The sequence below is a fragment of the Capricornis sumatraensis genome, chromosome 2, assembly GCF_032405125.1.
Source record: "Capricornis sumatraensis isolate serow.1 chromosome 2, serow.2, whole genome shotgun sequence".
Classification (NCBI taxonomy): domain Eukaryota; kingdom Metazoa; phylum Chordata; class Mammalia; order Artiodactyla; family Bovidae; genus Capricornis; species Capricornis sumatraensis.
In genome coordinates, this window is record NC_091070.1 from 144,970,647 (window position 1) to 144,986,402 (window position 15,756).

Sequence of the window (15,756 nt, forward strand, 5' to 3'; positions counted from 1 at the left end):
TCTGTCTATCAGATCTAATCCCTTGAATCTATTTGTCACTTCCACTGTAAGGGATAATTTTAGGTCATATGTGTATGGTCTAGTGGTTTTCCCTACTTTCTTCAATTTAAGGCTGAATTTGGCAATAAGGAGTTCATGATCTGAGCCACAGTCAGCTCCCAGTCTCATTTGCTGACTGTATAGAGCTTTTCCATCTTTGGCTGCAGAGAATGTAATCTGTCTGATTTTGGTGTTGACCATCTGGTGATGTCCCTCTGTAGAGTCTTCTCTTGTGTTGTTGGAAGAGGGTGTTTGCTATGACCAGTGCATTCTCTTGGCAAAACTATGTTAGCCTTTGCCCTGCTTCATTTTGTTCCCCAAGGCCAAATTTGCCTATTACTCCAGGTATCTCCTGACTTCCTACTTTTGCATTCCAGTCCCCTATAATGAAAAGGACATCTTTTTTAGGTGTTAGTTCTAGAAGGTCTCGTAGGTCTTCACAGAACCATTCAATTTCAGCTTCTTCAGCCTTACTAGTCAGGGCATAGACTTGGATTACTGTCATATTGAATGATATGCCTTGGAAATGAACAGAGATCATTCTGTTGTTGTTGAGATTGCATCCAAGTACTGCATTTCAGAGTCTTTTGTTTACTATGATGGCTACTCCATTTTTTTTAAGGGATTCTTGCCCACAGTAGTAGATATAATGATCATCTGAGTTAAATTCACCCAATGCAGTCCATTTTAGTTTGTTGATTCCTAAAATGTCAATGTTTACTCCTGTCATCTCCTGTTTGAGCACTTCCTATTTGCCTTGATTCATGGATCTAACATTCCAGGTTCCTATGCAATATTGCTCTTTATAGCATTGGACTTTATTTCCATCACCCCCAGTCACATCCACAGCTGGGTGTTGCTTTTGCTTTGGCTCCATGTCTTCATTCTTTCTGGAGTTATTTCTCCACCTATCTCCAGTAGTATATTGGGCACCTACTGACCTGGGGAATTTATTTTTTAGTGTCCTATCTTTTTGCCTTTTCATACTGTTCATGGGTTCTCAAAGGAAGAATAGTGAAGTGGTTAGCCATTCCTTTCTCTGGTGGACCACATTTTGTCTGAACTCTCCACCATGATCCATCCATTTGGGTGGCCATACACAGTATGCTCTGTGTTTGGACTTCCCTGGTGGCTCAGACAGTAAAGCGTCTGTCTACAATGTGGGAGACCCGGGTTCAATCCCTGGGTTCGGAAGATCCCCTGGAGAAGGAAATGGCAATCCACTCCAGCACTATTGCCGGGAAAATCCCATGGACAGAGGAGCCTGGTAGGCTACAGTCCATGGGGTCGCCAAGAGTCGGACACGACTGAGCGACTTCACTTTCACACAGCATGCTCATAGTTTCATTGAGTTAGACAAGGCTGCGGTCCATGTGATCAGTTTGGTTAGTTTTCTGTGTTTGTGGTTTTTCTTCTGTCTGCCCTCTGATGGATAAGAACAAGAGGCTTATGGAAGCCTCCTGATGGGAGAGACTGACTGAGGGGGAAACTGGGTCTTGTTGTGATGGGATGGGTGAGACCATGCTCTGTAAGTCCTTAATCCAATTTTCTGTTGATGGGCGGGGGTTTGTTCCCTTCCTGTTGTTTGACCTGAGGCCAAACTATGGTGGAGGTAATGAAGATAATGGAGGCCTCCTTCAAAAGGTCCCATGCAGACACTCCCACACTCAGTTCCCCTGACCCTGTAGCAGGCTACCACCAACCCATGCCTCCACTGGAGACTCCTGGACACTCATGGGCAATCTGGGTCAGTCTTTTGTGAGGTCACTGCTCCTTTCTCCTGGGTCCTGGTGCATACAAGGTTTTGTTTGTGCTCTCCAGGAGTCTGTTTCTCCAGTCCTATGTAAGTTCTGGGACTCTATGGTGAGGTTAATGGTGACCTCCTCCAAGAAGGCTTTTGCCATACCTGGGTCTGCTGCACCCAGAGCCCCTGCCCCCGCAGCAGGCCACTACTGACTCATACCTCTGCAGGAGATACTCAAACACAGTTCTGGCTCAGTCTCTGTTACGTCTCTGGGTCCTGGTGCATATAAAGAGTTTACAATTTAGTGTGTAGTAAATATTTAATGTCTTATTAATTGGTGGTTAATTGTACAAATTATATAAGTGTGACTACATTGGCCATGAAAAACACACGGGGCTTCCCTGATACCTCAGGTGGTGAAGAATCCACCTGCAATGTAGGAGACCCTGGTTTGATTCCTGGGTTGGGAAGATACACTGGAGAAGGGAAAAAGCTACCCACTCCAGTATTCTGGCTTGGAAAACTAGTCCATGGGATCACCAAGAGTCAGAAAGGACTGAACAACTTTCACATTTTAGTGATAGCTTAAGTATAATAAGTATTCTTCATTGGCACTTGCCTCTACAGAAATTACTGTGGAGGTGGGAACAGTTGAACAAACAACTGTTGCAAAATCACATCTATTGTGAGAAGACAGCTTGTTCCAAGAAATCTGGCTTACACCATGTCAACATTTTTAAAAGATGCTTCAAATAAGAAAAAAGAGAAAAATATAAATAAATTTGGCTTCAAAACTTTGAAGGGATTTCTGAGAACTGTGGAACTTCTGAGAGCAATCAAATGAACAACTCTTTCTTTCTGTTCCAAGACCCTTCGTATTTTCTCCTTTATATAATAAATTCTATTTACTTATTTTCATGAATTTTTCACACATAGTAGGTAGAACATACTGTACTCTTTCAAATATTCTTATATTTGTTGATCATTTATTGTGTTAGGTGCTGCATATAAGGAGCTTACAGTCTAGTGTGTAGTAAATATTCAATGTCTTATTAATTGGTGATTAATTGTACAAATTATATAAGTGTGAATAGATTGGTCATGAAAAACACAGCTCTACAAACATTCTCAAAAGAGAAAGATCACTTGACCTTTTTGAAAAAGGTACCAACTCTGGTGTCATAATATTTCATTCATTCATTCAAACATTCATTCATTGTGAATGTTTTCTTAGTGTCTAACCTACGTGGTAGGTGATGTGCTAAACAGTAGGAATTACAAAATGAACAAAAGGTAGTTGTTTCCTGCTCTCAATACCCTCCTGGAACCTACCAGTTGTGTGACTCTGAGTAAGTCACTTCTCATGTGTCTTACTTTTCTTGAGACATGGATAATTAGGCTATTATACCTAAAAAGATGTGAGATATCTGAAATCCCTTCTAGTTCTAAAGTTGTATAGGGAAAAATTGAAATTTAGTCTTGAAGGGCAAAAGAGATTTAAAAATGAATGCAAAGACTTTCTGGAAGGAGAGTTAAAAATAAAGCACAGGCATACAGCCAAATGCACTCACAAATGTAGAAGTGAAGCCTGTTGCACAATAGGCTTGTATGGAAAAGTAGTGGCTTATAAGGGTCTATAGGTTGTACTATGAAGAGTCTTGAAGCTTTATGACAGAGACTGATTGTTCTCATTTAGAAACCATTCTGATTCTTTGCCATCTGGTTAGAGAAGACACAAACTTTTAGTTGGTAATAAGTTCTTTGACCAAGAGACTACATTCTCTGGCATCTTTTGCCACAGGATAATCCAGTTTGCTCCCATTGGGTGGATTATACATGACAGATACAACTTCAGTGTCATTTTATTCAAGACAAAGCTGCTTATCCTTGACTTCCTCCTTCCCAATCCCAATCATTCTGGGAAATCATGTCAACTAGAGCAACTTTGGAAGCCATATATTAAAGATGATAAAACAACTTCTCTAGCCATGGACTGCTCCTATCTGTGTTGTGTGAGATGGAATCATACAGGTGTAACCTTTCGGCTTTTTCATTCAGCATAGCACTCTGGAGATTCATTCAGTTGCATGTATCATAGTTCATTTCTTTTTATTGCTGAATAGTAGTCTATGATATGGTTATATAACAGTTTGTTTAACAACTCACTCAAGGAAGGACATCAGGATTTTTTTCAGTTTGGGGTTATTATTAATAAAACTGAGATGAATACATGGGTACCATTTTTCTTGTGGACATAAATTTTTATTTCTGTGGATAAACACCCAAGGGCACAAACCCTAGGAAATATAAATGTAAGTTTAGTATTTTTTTTTTAAAGAAATTGCCAAACTGTTTTAAAAAGAGGTTATACTATTTTATATTCCCACCAGTAATGTGTCAGTGATGCAGTTTGTCCACATTCTTGTTAGTGTTTGGTATTAACATTTTTAAAATTTCATCCTTATAGGTATGTAGTAATATTTCATTGTGATTTTAATTTGTATTTCTGAAATGACTACTAGTTTTGAACATCTATTCACATGCTTGTTATCTATATATCCTCTTTGAAATGTCTGTTCATGTCTTTGTCCATTTTTATTTTACTGTTTTTCTCTTTTAGTCTCTTCTGTTTACTGTTATTGAAGATTTTACTGTTGAGTTTTGAGGATTTTTTTATATAGTCTAGATCTGACTTTCAAAAAATAACTCATAAAGAGAAAAGATAAATTGAACCTCATCAAAAATAATAACTTTGCTCTTTGAAAGACTCTATTCAAAGGATGATGGATAAACTACAGACTGAAAAAAAAAATATTTGCAAACACATATCTAACCAAGGACTAGCAGCTAGTCTTTGTTCTATATCCTAAATATTTTCTCCTATATGTTTTAGTTTTACATTTTACATTTAAGTTTTTGACTTATTTTGATTTTTTTTTTAATGCCTCTTTTTATGCTTTGGTGGCTCAGATAGTAAAGAATCTACCTGTAATGCAGGATAAGGGGGTTCAATTCCTGGGTTGGGAAGATCCCCTGGAGAAGGAAATGGCAACACATTCCAGTATTCTTGCCTGGTAAGTCCCATTGACAGAAGAGCCTATTGGGCTACAGTCTATGGGGTCACAGAGAGTCAGACACAACTGAATGACTAACACAAACACACATACCTCCAGAAATATTGTGATTATTTAATTTAGATGCAAAATGGGAAAGACTGGGCTAGAGATGGAGTGAAATAGGTTTACCTAATACTCAATACTACATCTCTTTCTTCAGAAGGATATCACAGGGTAGAAGTTACAAATGACAACAAGGGAGTTTGTGGGGGGAAAATTCCTCTTATAGAGAATGTCTAGCTTTCTTTCTATAAGTTAATGTGTGTGTTTGTGTGTGTGTGTTAGTCACTCAGTCATGTTCAACTCTTTGCCAACACATGGACTGTAGCCCTCCGGGCTCCTCTGTCCATGGAATTCTCCAGGCAAGAATACTGAATGGGTTGCCATTTCCTTCTCCAGGGGATCTTCCCAACCCCCAACCCAGGAATAGAACCAGTTAGTAGCCAGGTGTAAAGTGTCAGGAGGTGATTGAGAGAAAACAAGATTATACATGAATATGATTTCATATTTTTTTCTTCTTTAAACTCATTCACCTACTTGTCAACTGTATTACTTTTAAAATCTAACCCTAGAATTTAGATATGTTCTTCTCTTAGGCTATGACTGAAAATCTTAATGAAGAAGGAGTAAAGGAGACAAAATGAACACTCAATAAGTTTGTTAAATAGAATTGGTGGCAGCACTATAGCTTTGCTCAGATTGCCCCTCCTTCTCATTGATGATAGTGAATAAATACAAGCAGTTAGGGAATTTTATTGATAATTGTATGGCCAGTGAAATGAGAGTCATTTCTGTATCAGAGGACCCATCTAGACATTTGTTTTCTTCTGTTTCTTTCTTTTTTTTTTAACTATTAGGAAGCATTGTCACTGGGAATCTCCCATTATTGGGTCTCATTTGTAATATCATATGTGCTGTGCTTAGTCACTCTGCTGCTGCTGCTGCTAAGTCGCTTCAGTCGTGTCCGACTCTGTGCGACCCCATAGATGGCAGCCCACCAGACTCCCCCGTCCCTGGGATTCTCCAGGCAAGAACACTGGAGTGGGTTGCCATTTCCTTCTCCAATGCATGAAAAGTGAAAAGTGAAAGTGAAGTTGCTCAGTCATGTCCAACTCTTTGAGACCCCATGGACTGTAGCCCACCAGGTTCCTCTGTCCATGGGGATTTTCCAGATAAGAATACTGGAGTGAGTTGCCATGCCTTCCTCCAGGGGATTTTCCCAACGCAGGGATCAAACCCAGGTCTCCCACACTGCAGGCAAATTCTTTACCATCTGAGTCACCAGGGAAGCCTATAATATCATATACTACGACTGAAATCTACATTTCGTTCAAACTGTAGCATTTGTTCTTAGAGCATAGTAGAAACTTTCTACAGAATAAAGACAGGAGACATTTAATAAGCAGAGAAAATGAAAGACTCAGTCACAAACAAACCATTACCCATTTTCCAGGCCACATTTCCCTTTTAGATTAAACCATTTCCTTTTGATTTCCTTCAATTATTTTAATTAAATTGCTTTCTGAATAATGAATTTCCATATTCCATTTGAATTTGAATATGAAGTAACCCATAGATATCAAGTAAAGACTTGACCTGTAAAAGGCATAAATGATATGGCTCTAATGATAACTTCTTATGTGTATAACCCAGAAACCACTCACCTGATACCTCATGAGAAATGTATTAGGATCAGGGTTACTTATCCAATCATAGTATAAGGGGTACTTACACAAATGATTCTTTCCTATTTTCTTTTTCAATACTCTGTAACATTGATATGTGAAAAATCCAGCTCTAAATAAATTTAAAAGAACTTTAATAAGCATAAAATCAAAATTCTAAACAATAAGGAAACATTATGTCATAGTTTGAGAAGCTTTTCCTTCTTAGTGCAATACCCTTTCTTCTAATTATAATCAGTTCTGAGTCATTCTAATTTTTTCAGCTGTTTTCCTATAAAGTATTATCAATTCATACTCTGTCTGAAGTAAAAGACCAAAAGGCTCCAATTTTGATGAAGAAATCTAATCTTTATTTCTATGATGTTAGCACAATATACTCACACAATAGCTCTGATCTGTACTTAACAAAATACATTATAGCACTTTACAAACTTTATAAGTTTGGAAAACATTGCATAACATTTTATTAAACACAATACTTTATATATATCATATATATCTTCATAATTTTATTTACTTTAAAAAGATAATTAACTCTCTTTATTCAATACTTGGTTTTATCAATAAAGCACAGCCTAACAAAGGAAGAAGTGCTCTCATTAGCAAATAAGATAAATAGAACACTAAGAAGAGATACCACCTGTTAGTCTCATTTGTTTTAAATTAAGGTACCAGTGGAATGTAAACAAATAATTCTGTGTAATCTTTTGTTTACAAAAGATGTGTTATCAAATACACATGCAGAGGTCTGAGTTCTAGCGACTATCATTATATATTTCCTTAACAATGTGGTACAATTTAAGTCATTAAAAACTGTAGCCTTTGGCACTTTGAGTAGAAAAAGAATATATCAATATTCATGTAAAGAAAAAAAAACTTCAATGACTAGAGAAGTACTTTAAAATCTTTTGTTAAGAAATAGGAAAGATTAGGAAATATCATACTGCACCTGAAATGCTTTTTTTTTTCTTCAGAGCACGAAAACCAATCCACCTTTCTCTCTATAAATTGGCAAAAGCCAGTAGGAGTGTCATAATGGTGGTGGTGGTGAGAAGTGGGGAAGGCAACATTTTACTCCCACTCCCCTCTCTGAGAAGGAAATTGCCAGAAGGGATATAGTTGAATCGGTATTTTATTGCCAGAGTTTTCAATTCTGATGGTTTCAGCTAAATCCCTAATGCTGTAGGAGGTTGGTTACTCTAGAAAGCTCTGCCCTTTTCCAGTAGAAGTTGATTAAGAATGTGGTACTACTCATCTCTAAACAACTATTTCTGTTCTCAGTGAAAACTGAACTGAGATCAGATTAACCAGCATTGTTGTTACCTTTTGTCCCCATGGCAATCATGAGATGTACATCAGAATTCTTAAGAAATGGTGCAAAAAGGTTAAATGTGAAATTACAAGAACCAAATATTTCTTCATACTTAAAATTTTAAGTTGGAAAAACACCTCAAAATATTTCGCTTTTACTTTCTTCTTATTGGCAATATTGGTTTCCATTGATTTAAGTTGAAGGCTTCATTCAGGATAGGTAGCAAAAACTGTTATTTGTATGTTGAGCACAAAAACTGTGCCTATCTATTTTGAAGAAATACATTCTTAATGTACACTGTGAGATATTTTTACTTATCAATTTTCATTTTTTTTCAGATTCATCCTGTTAGTATACAAATAACAAAATATTTTAGAGAAGATGGTAAAACCCAACCACTGTGACTCTAACTGGTTATCAGGATATCAAAAAATGTTAATAATCTGGAGCAAAATGAAAATTTTGGATTACGTAAATTAGAAATTTAAGCCAGCTGGCTGGAAACATCTAAGGTTAACATATGATCAACACTGCTGGCAGTGTAACCCACAATGTTAAGTTTTGGTTCATATTTCTTGTTTATAAATTCACAGCATTATATTTTGCTGAAGGAATATCAACTGTTATTTCTTCATTAAAAATAGAACATATCTATAACATAAAAATTTAAATCAATAAATAAAGAAGCCATAAAATGTAAAATATGATCACATCAATTTCAAAAACTCTAAAATAATGTTTTTAATTATGCAAATTTACTCACTAAAAACAGATTTTTCATTAGCAGTAACTTGAAATAAAAAGTAAGCAGCAAAAAGCTATGCAGAAAAGTACTGGTTATTCCCTTTCACTGAAAATATCCTTATAAATTTTTGTTGTTGAAGAAAGCAAAATTTTGAAGAAATGCACAAAATCCTTTCATTTTTTGACTGTGACAGAGCCACTACAGAGAAGCTGCAGGGTGTCCTATTCTAACACAAAGAAGCCAACATCTTCTTAATAACAGTAGCATTTCTTTGACAAGGAATTGCACACCACTATTTCACAGCTAAATAGAAATTGAGAGTTTACACCATATATGTACTATAATAATCAGCACCACCCATATTGAGCTTTTGGTGCAGATTCTGCAAAAAGAATATATAATACTGCATGGCCTCTGCTGCAGGGAAAACGTGTGTTCTGGATTCCCACAGCTAATTATAAAGAAAGAACCCTAAAGTTGGCACATTCAGGAAGTACAATAGTATACACTGAAGGAAACCGCTTTCTTTTGATATTGCCCTCTGCAAACGTTTTGCGTTTGAAGGTAGGTCTTAGGAAGAGTCTTCACATTATCACATGAGTTAGGTTCTTGCATTGTGCTTTTCCCTTCCCTTGATGTGAAGTCTACAAGCTTGGGTGGAATAGTTCTCGAGAGTTAGTGAGTCGCGGGCTGATGGTGGATAATCTAGTTTGGTGAGAAGGTTCCCGATTTGCTGGAACAGAGCACTGGTAGAATCAACACGTTGTCTCTTGGGGTGACTCAAGTGATTTGAAGAACTATCACTCAATCCTTATAAGCCCGTGTGGGGGAGGTTCCCTTGTAGAAGATATTCCTCGTGTTTTCGGGGCTGTTGCTTCTTTCAGGGATTAAAATGATGTTGCCCTTTCTCCGCAGGGTGGAGTCGCGGGAGGAAGAAACGGACAGAGTCTCCGAACCGATTTCGCTGCCCTCTACCGGGGTGACGCGGATGGTGGTGATTCCGTGGTGGTGATGCTCACTGTTGTCAATGTTGCTTCTCTTTCGATCTCCAGAACCAAAACTGTCTTTCAGAGACTCACAGCTTTCTGAGTCCCTGTTGAGATCGTTGAGCTCGTACGTTTGGCGAAGGCTGCCCTTTTCAGGGGCTTTCCATTTCCAGGAGCCACTGCCTTCGCCTTCGGTGGACGGGATCTGTATGATGGGCCTGTTGTTCTCCGGGTGGGCCTCAACCCTCACGATCCCACTGGGTTCGTGGTCTGTGAGCGTTTTGTAGCGGATGGAGCCGGTGCAGGAGACCGTGCTGCCTTCAGTGTTCTTGGGGCTGCTTTGGAGGACACCCTGCTGCTTGGACATGGCTATGACTTGCATGATGCGCGGCTGGCTGTTGCTTCTGTTACAAGCCACGGTCTTCTCCGCGGCTTTCAGCCACTTGGCCCGAGCAGAGCTGCTTTTGGGGGAAGTGCTTATGTTTTCCTGCGTCTCTTCAGGGATGTGTACTAACTGTGAGGACCCGGGGCGGGATTGAATGGACACTCTTGGTCCCCCAGGCATGCTATTGTTACACCCAGGGACGGTGCTAGGCTGGATCTTGAGGTACTGATTGCTGCTGGGAGCGTGGTGGTCTCCATTGACCCCCACCCTGGACGGCTCCGAGCTTGATCTCATTTCAATGGATCTGGGTGGTGACTGTCCCGGCTCGGTCTCTATAACCTGCAGAGACAGCTTCCGGCTTTCATTCTTATTCTTCCACTGGGTGAGGAGCTGCTTGGATCTAGCAGAATCCATCGAGGCATGAATGGTGGCGTTTCTTCTCACAGGGTCTTCCACGGATGGGGTGTTGGCTCTAGGCAAGGTATTGCTGAAGGTAACCATGTTCTCCTTCCCCATGGGGCTCCGTGGAGTGATGATTTCTACGTCTGCATTTGCCCTTTTGAGGTTGGTCAAGGAGCTAGCATCTCTATGGTTTCGGTTAAGGATGCCTTCAGTGTGAGCAATTCCGTCAGTGCTGCTACCGTTTTTAGCAGATAAAACTCGGCTGGGGTCTTGATTGAGGTCTGCCAGAGACCTGAGGGCTTCTCTGTGCTGAAACACACTCTCTTCACTAGGCAGAAAATTCCCCACAGCATACAGACCCTAGTGTTAGGAGAAACAATAAACATCAGGCACTAGGAGACATGGTTACTGAGAGTCTGCACTGGAGGATGTAGTGAGGCACATAAAGATGGGTTCACTGTACACCACTGACTAACACAAAAGCCAAAACTGAAAGTGCAATTACTCAGGAAATAGTTGTAAGTTATATAACTAACTCTTCAGAACTATAAAGTCCATTATTTTTCATTGTTAGTTGGATTTTCTCTCCTTTCTCCATCCCACCAGATGTTTTGGACAATCTTATCTTCTGTTTTGAGAAGAGAAGTCAGACAAGGAGAGAAATAAGGGCATTCTTCTGTTTTTAAGTTTTATTTTTCAATTAGATGGAAATTGCTTTACAATATTGTGTTGGTGTCTGCCATGCAACAACGTGAATCAACCATCTTCTGTTTTTTTCAAAGCAATTCATTTTTCTGGATTTATGAACTGCTTGTTGAATGACACCTCAGATGGCTTAACTGATGTATTTTGCCTTCCATTATCAATCATACCTCATGATGGTATGATTGAAATCACACCATTCAATCATACCTGCATGTGGAAATGCAGAACAACAAATCATTCATGAAATATGACACAGGTTTTGTATTGAGGTCAGAGACACACATCTTCACAGCTGACATGGACCTCAGCCCTATGTGTGCAGCATTTTATAGACTGTTCTGGGAAAAGAGGGCAGAAACTGTCCCTATATTGGGTTCTAAGTTCTTTTCCAACTAAAACCTTATCTTAAATTTTGAAGGTAATATTTGATCAACTCAGTATTATTACACTAAACCTGAGCTTATTTTTATTTAATCTTGTCTCCATACTCAGGTGATCAATTTTTTTTTTTTTTTTTTTAGATTTGGGGGATAAAAATCTGATAAAGGTTAAAGATCAGATTCAGAATTTTTAAACTTTTGACATGTAGAAGGTCTAAACCCTGCTGAATTTTCAGTTTTTGAGATGCTCAGTATAGAGATAAGAGCCAAAAGCAGATAACTATTTGAGTGTTAATCTCAACAGAAGGGACCCACTGTCTAATTTTTAGATCAAGCCAAAGGAATTCACCGATGTGATATTATGTAGAGTGCCTATCAATGAACAAGGGCATTAGCTTAGAATGGATAAACTAATAATTTCAGGGCAGAGTGTAAACAGGAGCAGAATAAAGTCAGGCTTCTCCCTCTCCAAGTATTTTAATTCCTGTCTAAAACCTTCTTCTAAATAATACCTATCTATGCTCTCACTACAAAAGTTTTCAGAGTAAACAGTCTCTACCTCATGTTACATTAATAATTGTATTTAAATTCATAAGTCTAGAACCATCTTCCACCAGACTGTACATCAGTTCAGTTCAGTTCTGTCACTCAGTCATGTCCGACTCTTTGTGACCCCACGGACGGCAGCATACCAGGCCTCCCTGTCCATCACCAACTCCCAGAGTTTACTCAAACTCATGTCCAATGAGTCGGTGATGCCATTCAACCATGTCATCCTCTGTTGTCCCCTTCTCCTCCTGCCTTCAATCTTTCCCAGCATCAGGGTCTTTTCCAATGAGTCAGTTCCTTGCATCAGGTGACTAAAGTACTAGAGTTTCAGCTTCAACATCAGTCCTTCTAATGAATACTCAGGACTGATTTCCTTCAGGATGAACTGGTTGTATCTCCTTGCTGTCTAAGGGACTCTCAGAGTCTTCTCCAACACCACAGTTCAAAAGCATCAATTCTTCAGCACTCAGCTTTCTTTACAGTCAAACTCTCACGTTCATACATGACTACTGGAAAAACCATAGCCTTGACTAGATGGACCTTTGTTGGTAAATAATGTCTCTGCCTTTTAATATGCTATCTAGGTTGGTCATAACTTTTCTTCCAAGGAGCAAGCATCTTTTAAATTCATGGCTACAGTCACCATCTGCAGTGATCTTGGAGCCCCCCAAAATAAAATCTGACACTGTTTCCCCATCTATTCGCCATGAAATGATGGGACCAGATGGCATGATCTTAGTTTTCTGAATGTTGAGTTTTAAGCCAACTTTTTCACTCTCCTCTTTCACTTTCATCAGGAGGCTTTTTAGTTCCTCTTCACTTCTGCTATAAGGGTGGTGTCATCTGCATATCTGAGGTTATTGATATTTCTCCTGGCAATCTTGATTCCAGCTTGTGTTTCTTCCAGCCCAGCATGTCTCATGATGTACTCTGCATTTAAGTTAAATAAGCAGGGTGACAATATACAGCCTTGACGTACTCCTTTTCCTATTGGGCACCAGTCTGTTGTTCCATATCCTGTTCTAACTGTTGCTTCCTGACCTGAATACAGATTTCTCAAAAGGCAGGTCCAGTGGTCTGATATTCCCATCTGTTTCAGAATTTTCCACAGTTTATTGTGTTCCATACAGTCAAAGGCTTTGGCATAGTCAATAAAGCAGAAATAGATGTTTTTCTGGAACTCTCTTGCTTTTTCCATGATCCAGCGGACGTTGGATTTGATCTCTGGTTCCTCTGCCTTTTCTAAAACCAGCTTGAACATCTGGAAATTCATGGTTAATGTATTGCTGAAACCTGGCTTGTTGAATTTTGAGCATTACTTTCCTAGCGTGTGAGATGAGTGCAATTGTGTGGTAGTTTGAGCATTCTTTGGCATTGCCCTTCTTTGGGATTGGAATGAAAACTGACCTTTTCCAGTCCTGTGGCCACTGCTGAGTTTTCCAAATTTGCTGGCACATTGAGTGCAGCACTTTCACAGCATCATCTTTTAGGAACTGAAATAGCTCAACTGGAATTCCATCACCTCCACTAGCTTTGTCCATAGTGATGCTTCCTAAAGCCCACTTGACTTCACATTCCAGGATGTCTGGCTCTAGGTGAGTGATCACACTATCATGATTATCTGGGTCGTCAAGATCTTTTTTGTATCGTTCGTCTGTATATTCTTGCCTCCTCATCTTAATATGTTCTGCTTCTCTTAGGTCCATACCATTTCTATCCTTTATCGAGCCCATCTTTGCATGAAATGTTCCCTTGATATCTCTAACTTTCTTAAAGAGATCTCTAGTCTTTCCCATTCTGTTGTTTTCCTCTATTTCTTTGCACTGAGATAGGCTTTCTTATCTCTCCTTGCTGTTCTTTGGAACTCTGCATTCAGATGGGTATATGTTTCCTTTTCTCCTTTGCTTTTCACTTCTCTTCTTTTCACAGCTATAACCTCTACCTACATTGTTCAAAATTCAGTGCCCAGAACTTGGCATAATAAATATAGTTGTTTGATTCCTTGGTATGATATAAGGCAAATAGTTATTATCTTCATTTTATAGATGAAGAATCAGGCTTCTATATGGCTGCAAAATTGGCCAAATAGCAGAAGAACTGAGATTCGAGCCCAAACCCTTGGGACTCCAAGACACCATGAAAATCAGACAGGTACAAAAGCAATGCATGAACTGGAGAGTGACAGTTCTGTCTTATTCTGTAGCACTTGCTGCCGATGAACACTCCCAGGACAACCCAGGCTAATGCACAGTTCCTGGCACACATTTTCTTCAATGGCTTTCTCCTTCAATGAAGAAAGTATGAGTAGGAAGTATGAGATCTGAAGTGACAATCCTGACTATGCCACTAGTATATAAAAATGAAAAAAATAAATCACTGCTCACTTTAGTACATTTCCTGTTTTTGTACGCATTTTTATTAATGCTTTTCACAAGTATTCTAAGATCACAAGATTTAGAACTGCTCCAACAGACAGTTAATTTTCATTTCTCTGTAGATCCTTAGTTTCTTTCATTATTGCCTTTTCCTCTGCATGCTGCTTGCATATTGGTGATTTCCTGGCTCCTTTTATTCTTAGGACCTGGCAATTTTATATATTCCCATAACTATAATGGTATTTCCACCTATAATGTCCGTGATTTCCAAATCTATCTTCCACTAGTCATTGCTTCTTTAAGCTCCAGACCCAACTATTCAACTGCCTATTGATCTTTAAATTGAGCTTGTACACATCCATCAGTCAGCTAATGAAGTCACCATTTGCTGGTCTTCCGAACTAGAAACCTGGCCATTATCTCTCATTCCTTCTGTTCCTTCACCCTCCACAAAGACTTGATCATTCATAAGTCCATCTTTTTGCATATATAGTTTCTTCAGCTTGAATGCCCTCCTCCTTTCTTTACCCTAAGAAACTCTCATGTTTTAAAAACATGAGTATAACTCTGTGAAGCCTTCCTTAGCTTCCTTAGGCAGTTTGCTATCCTCAGAGTAACTTTGTTTATACCCTATTTTGTCATTTAACATATTTTAACCATTTATACTTTTCTTAATCTTTGCACTGTAAACTCTTAAATGATGCATCTATTTATCAGTGCTGTGATGCTCAGTATAGTACCTGGCACAGATCAGATTTTGAATAAATGTAAAGGTAATGAATGCATGAATGAAATGGACAATTTCAGTTCCTTTATGCTGAAGATATTTCCCTTAAAGGAAGATCAGGTTTGGAGATGAAGGTTGCTAAAGAATTCAATGGAGCTTCTCAGGTAGCACAGTGGTAAAGAATCCACCTGCCAATGCAGGTGGCAAGAAACGTGGGATCAATTCCTGGGTTGGGAAGATACCCTGGAGAAGGAAATGGCAACTCAAGCCAGTGTTCTTGCCTAGGAAATCCCATGGACAGAGGAGCCTAGCAGGCTATAGCTCACAGGGTCGCAAAGAGTCAGACGTGACTGAGCATAAACATACACAAAGAATTAAATATTAGCTGGATTATAGTTATATCCAGGTGCCACATTTGTGTTATTGGGCAAAGTATATAATTTTTCCATTACACTTCTACTCTCTTTAACTTTCTTTCCTCATCTATAAAATTATACTAGTAATAGTAGTCCTTGACTTTTTTTTGGTGGGAGGGTGATAAGGGAAAATGTGATAATCTTTCTAAAATCACCTTTTCTGGCCCAATGTATGAGTTTAATAAATTAT

General features: G+C 38.9%; 1 protein-coding gene across 2 annotated transcripts in view; it reads right to left on the minus strand.

Moving 5' to 3' along the window:
* Nucleotides 1–9,445: 9,445 nt before the first annotated feature.
* PLPPR4 (phospholipid phosphatase related 4) overlaps nucleotides 9,446–15,756 on the minus strand; it is a 46,614-nt gene continuing 40,303 nt past the window's right edge. For both annotated transcript variants that reach the window (XM_068965938.1, XM_068965937.1), the window contains one exon: nucleotides 9,446–10,774. In XM_068965938.1, the coding sequence (XP_068822039.1) occupies nucleotides 9,446–10,774 (1,329 nt within the window). The remainder of the gene's footprint in view (nucleotides 10,775–15,756) is intronic.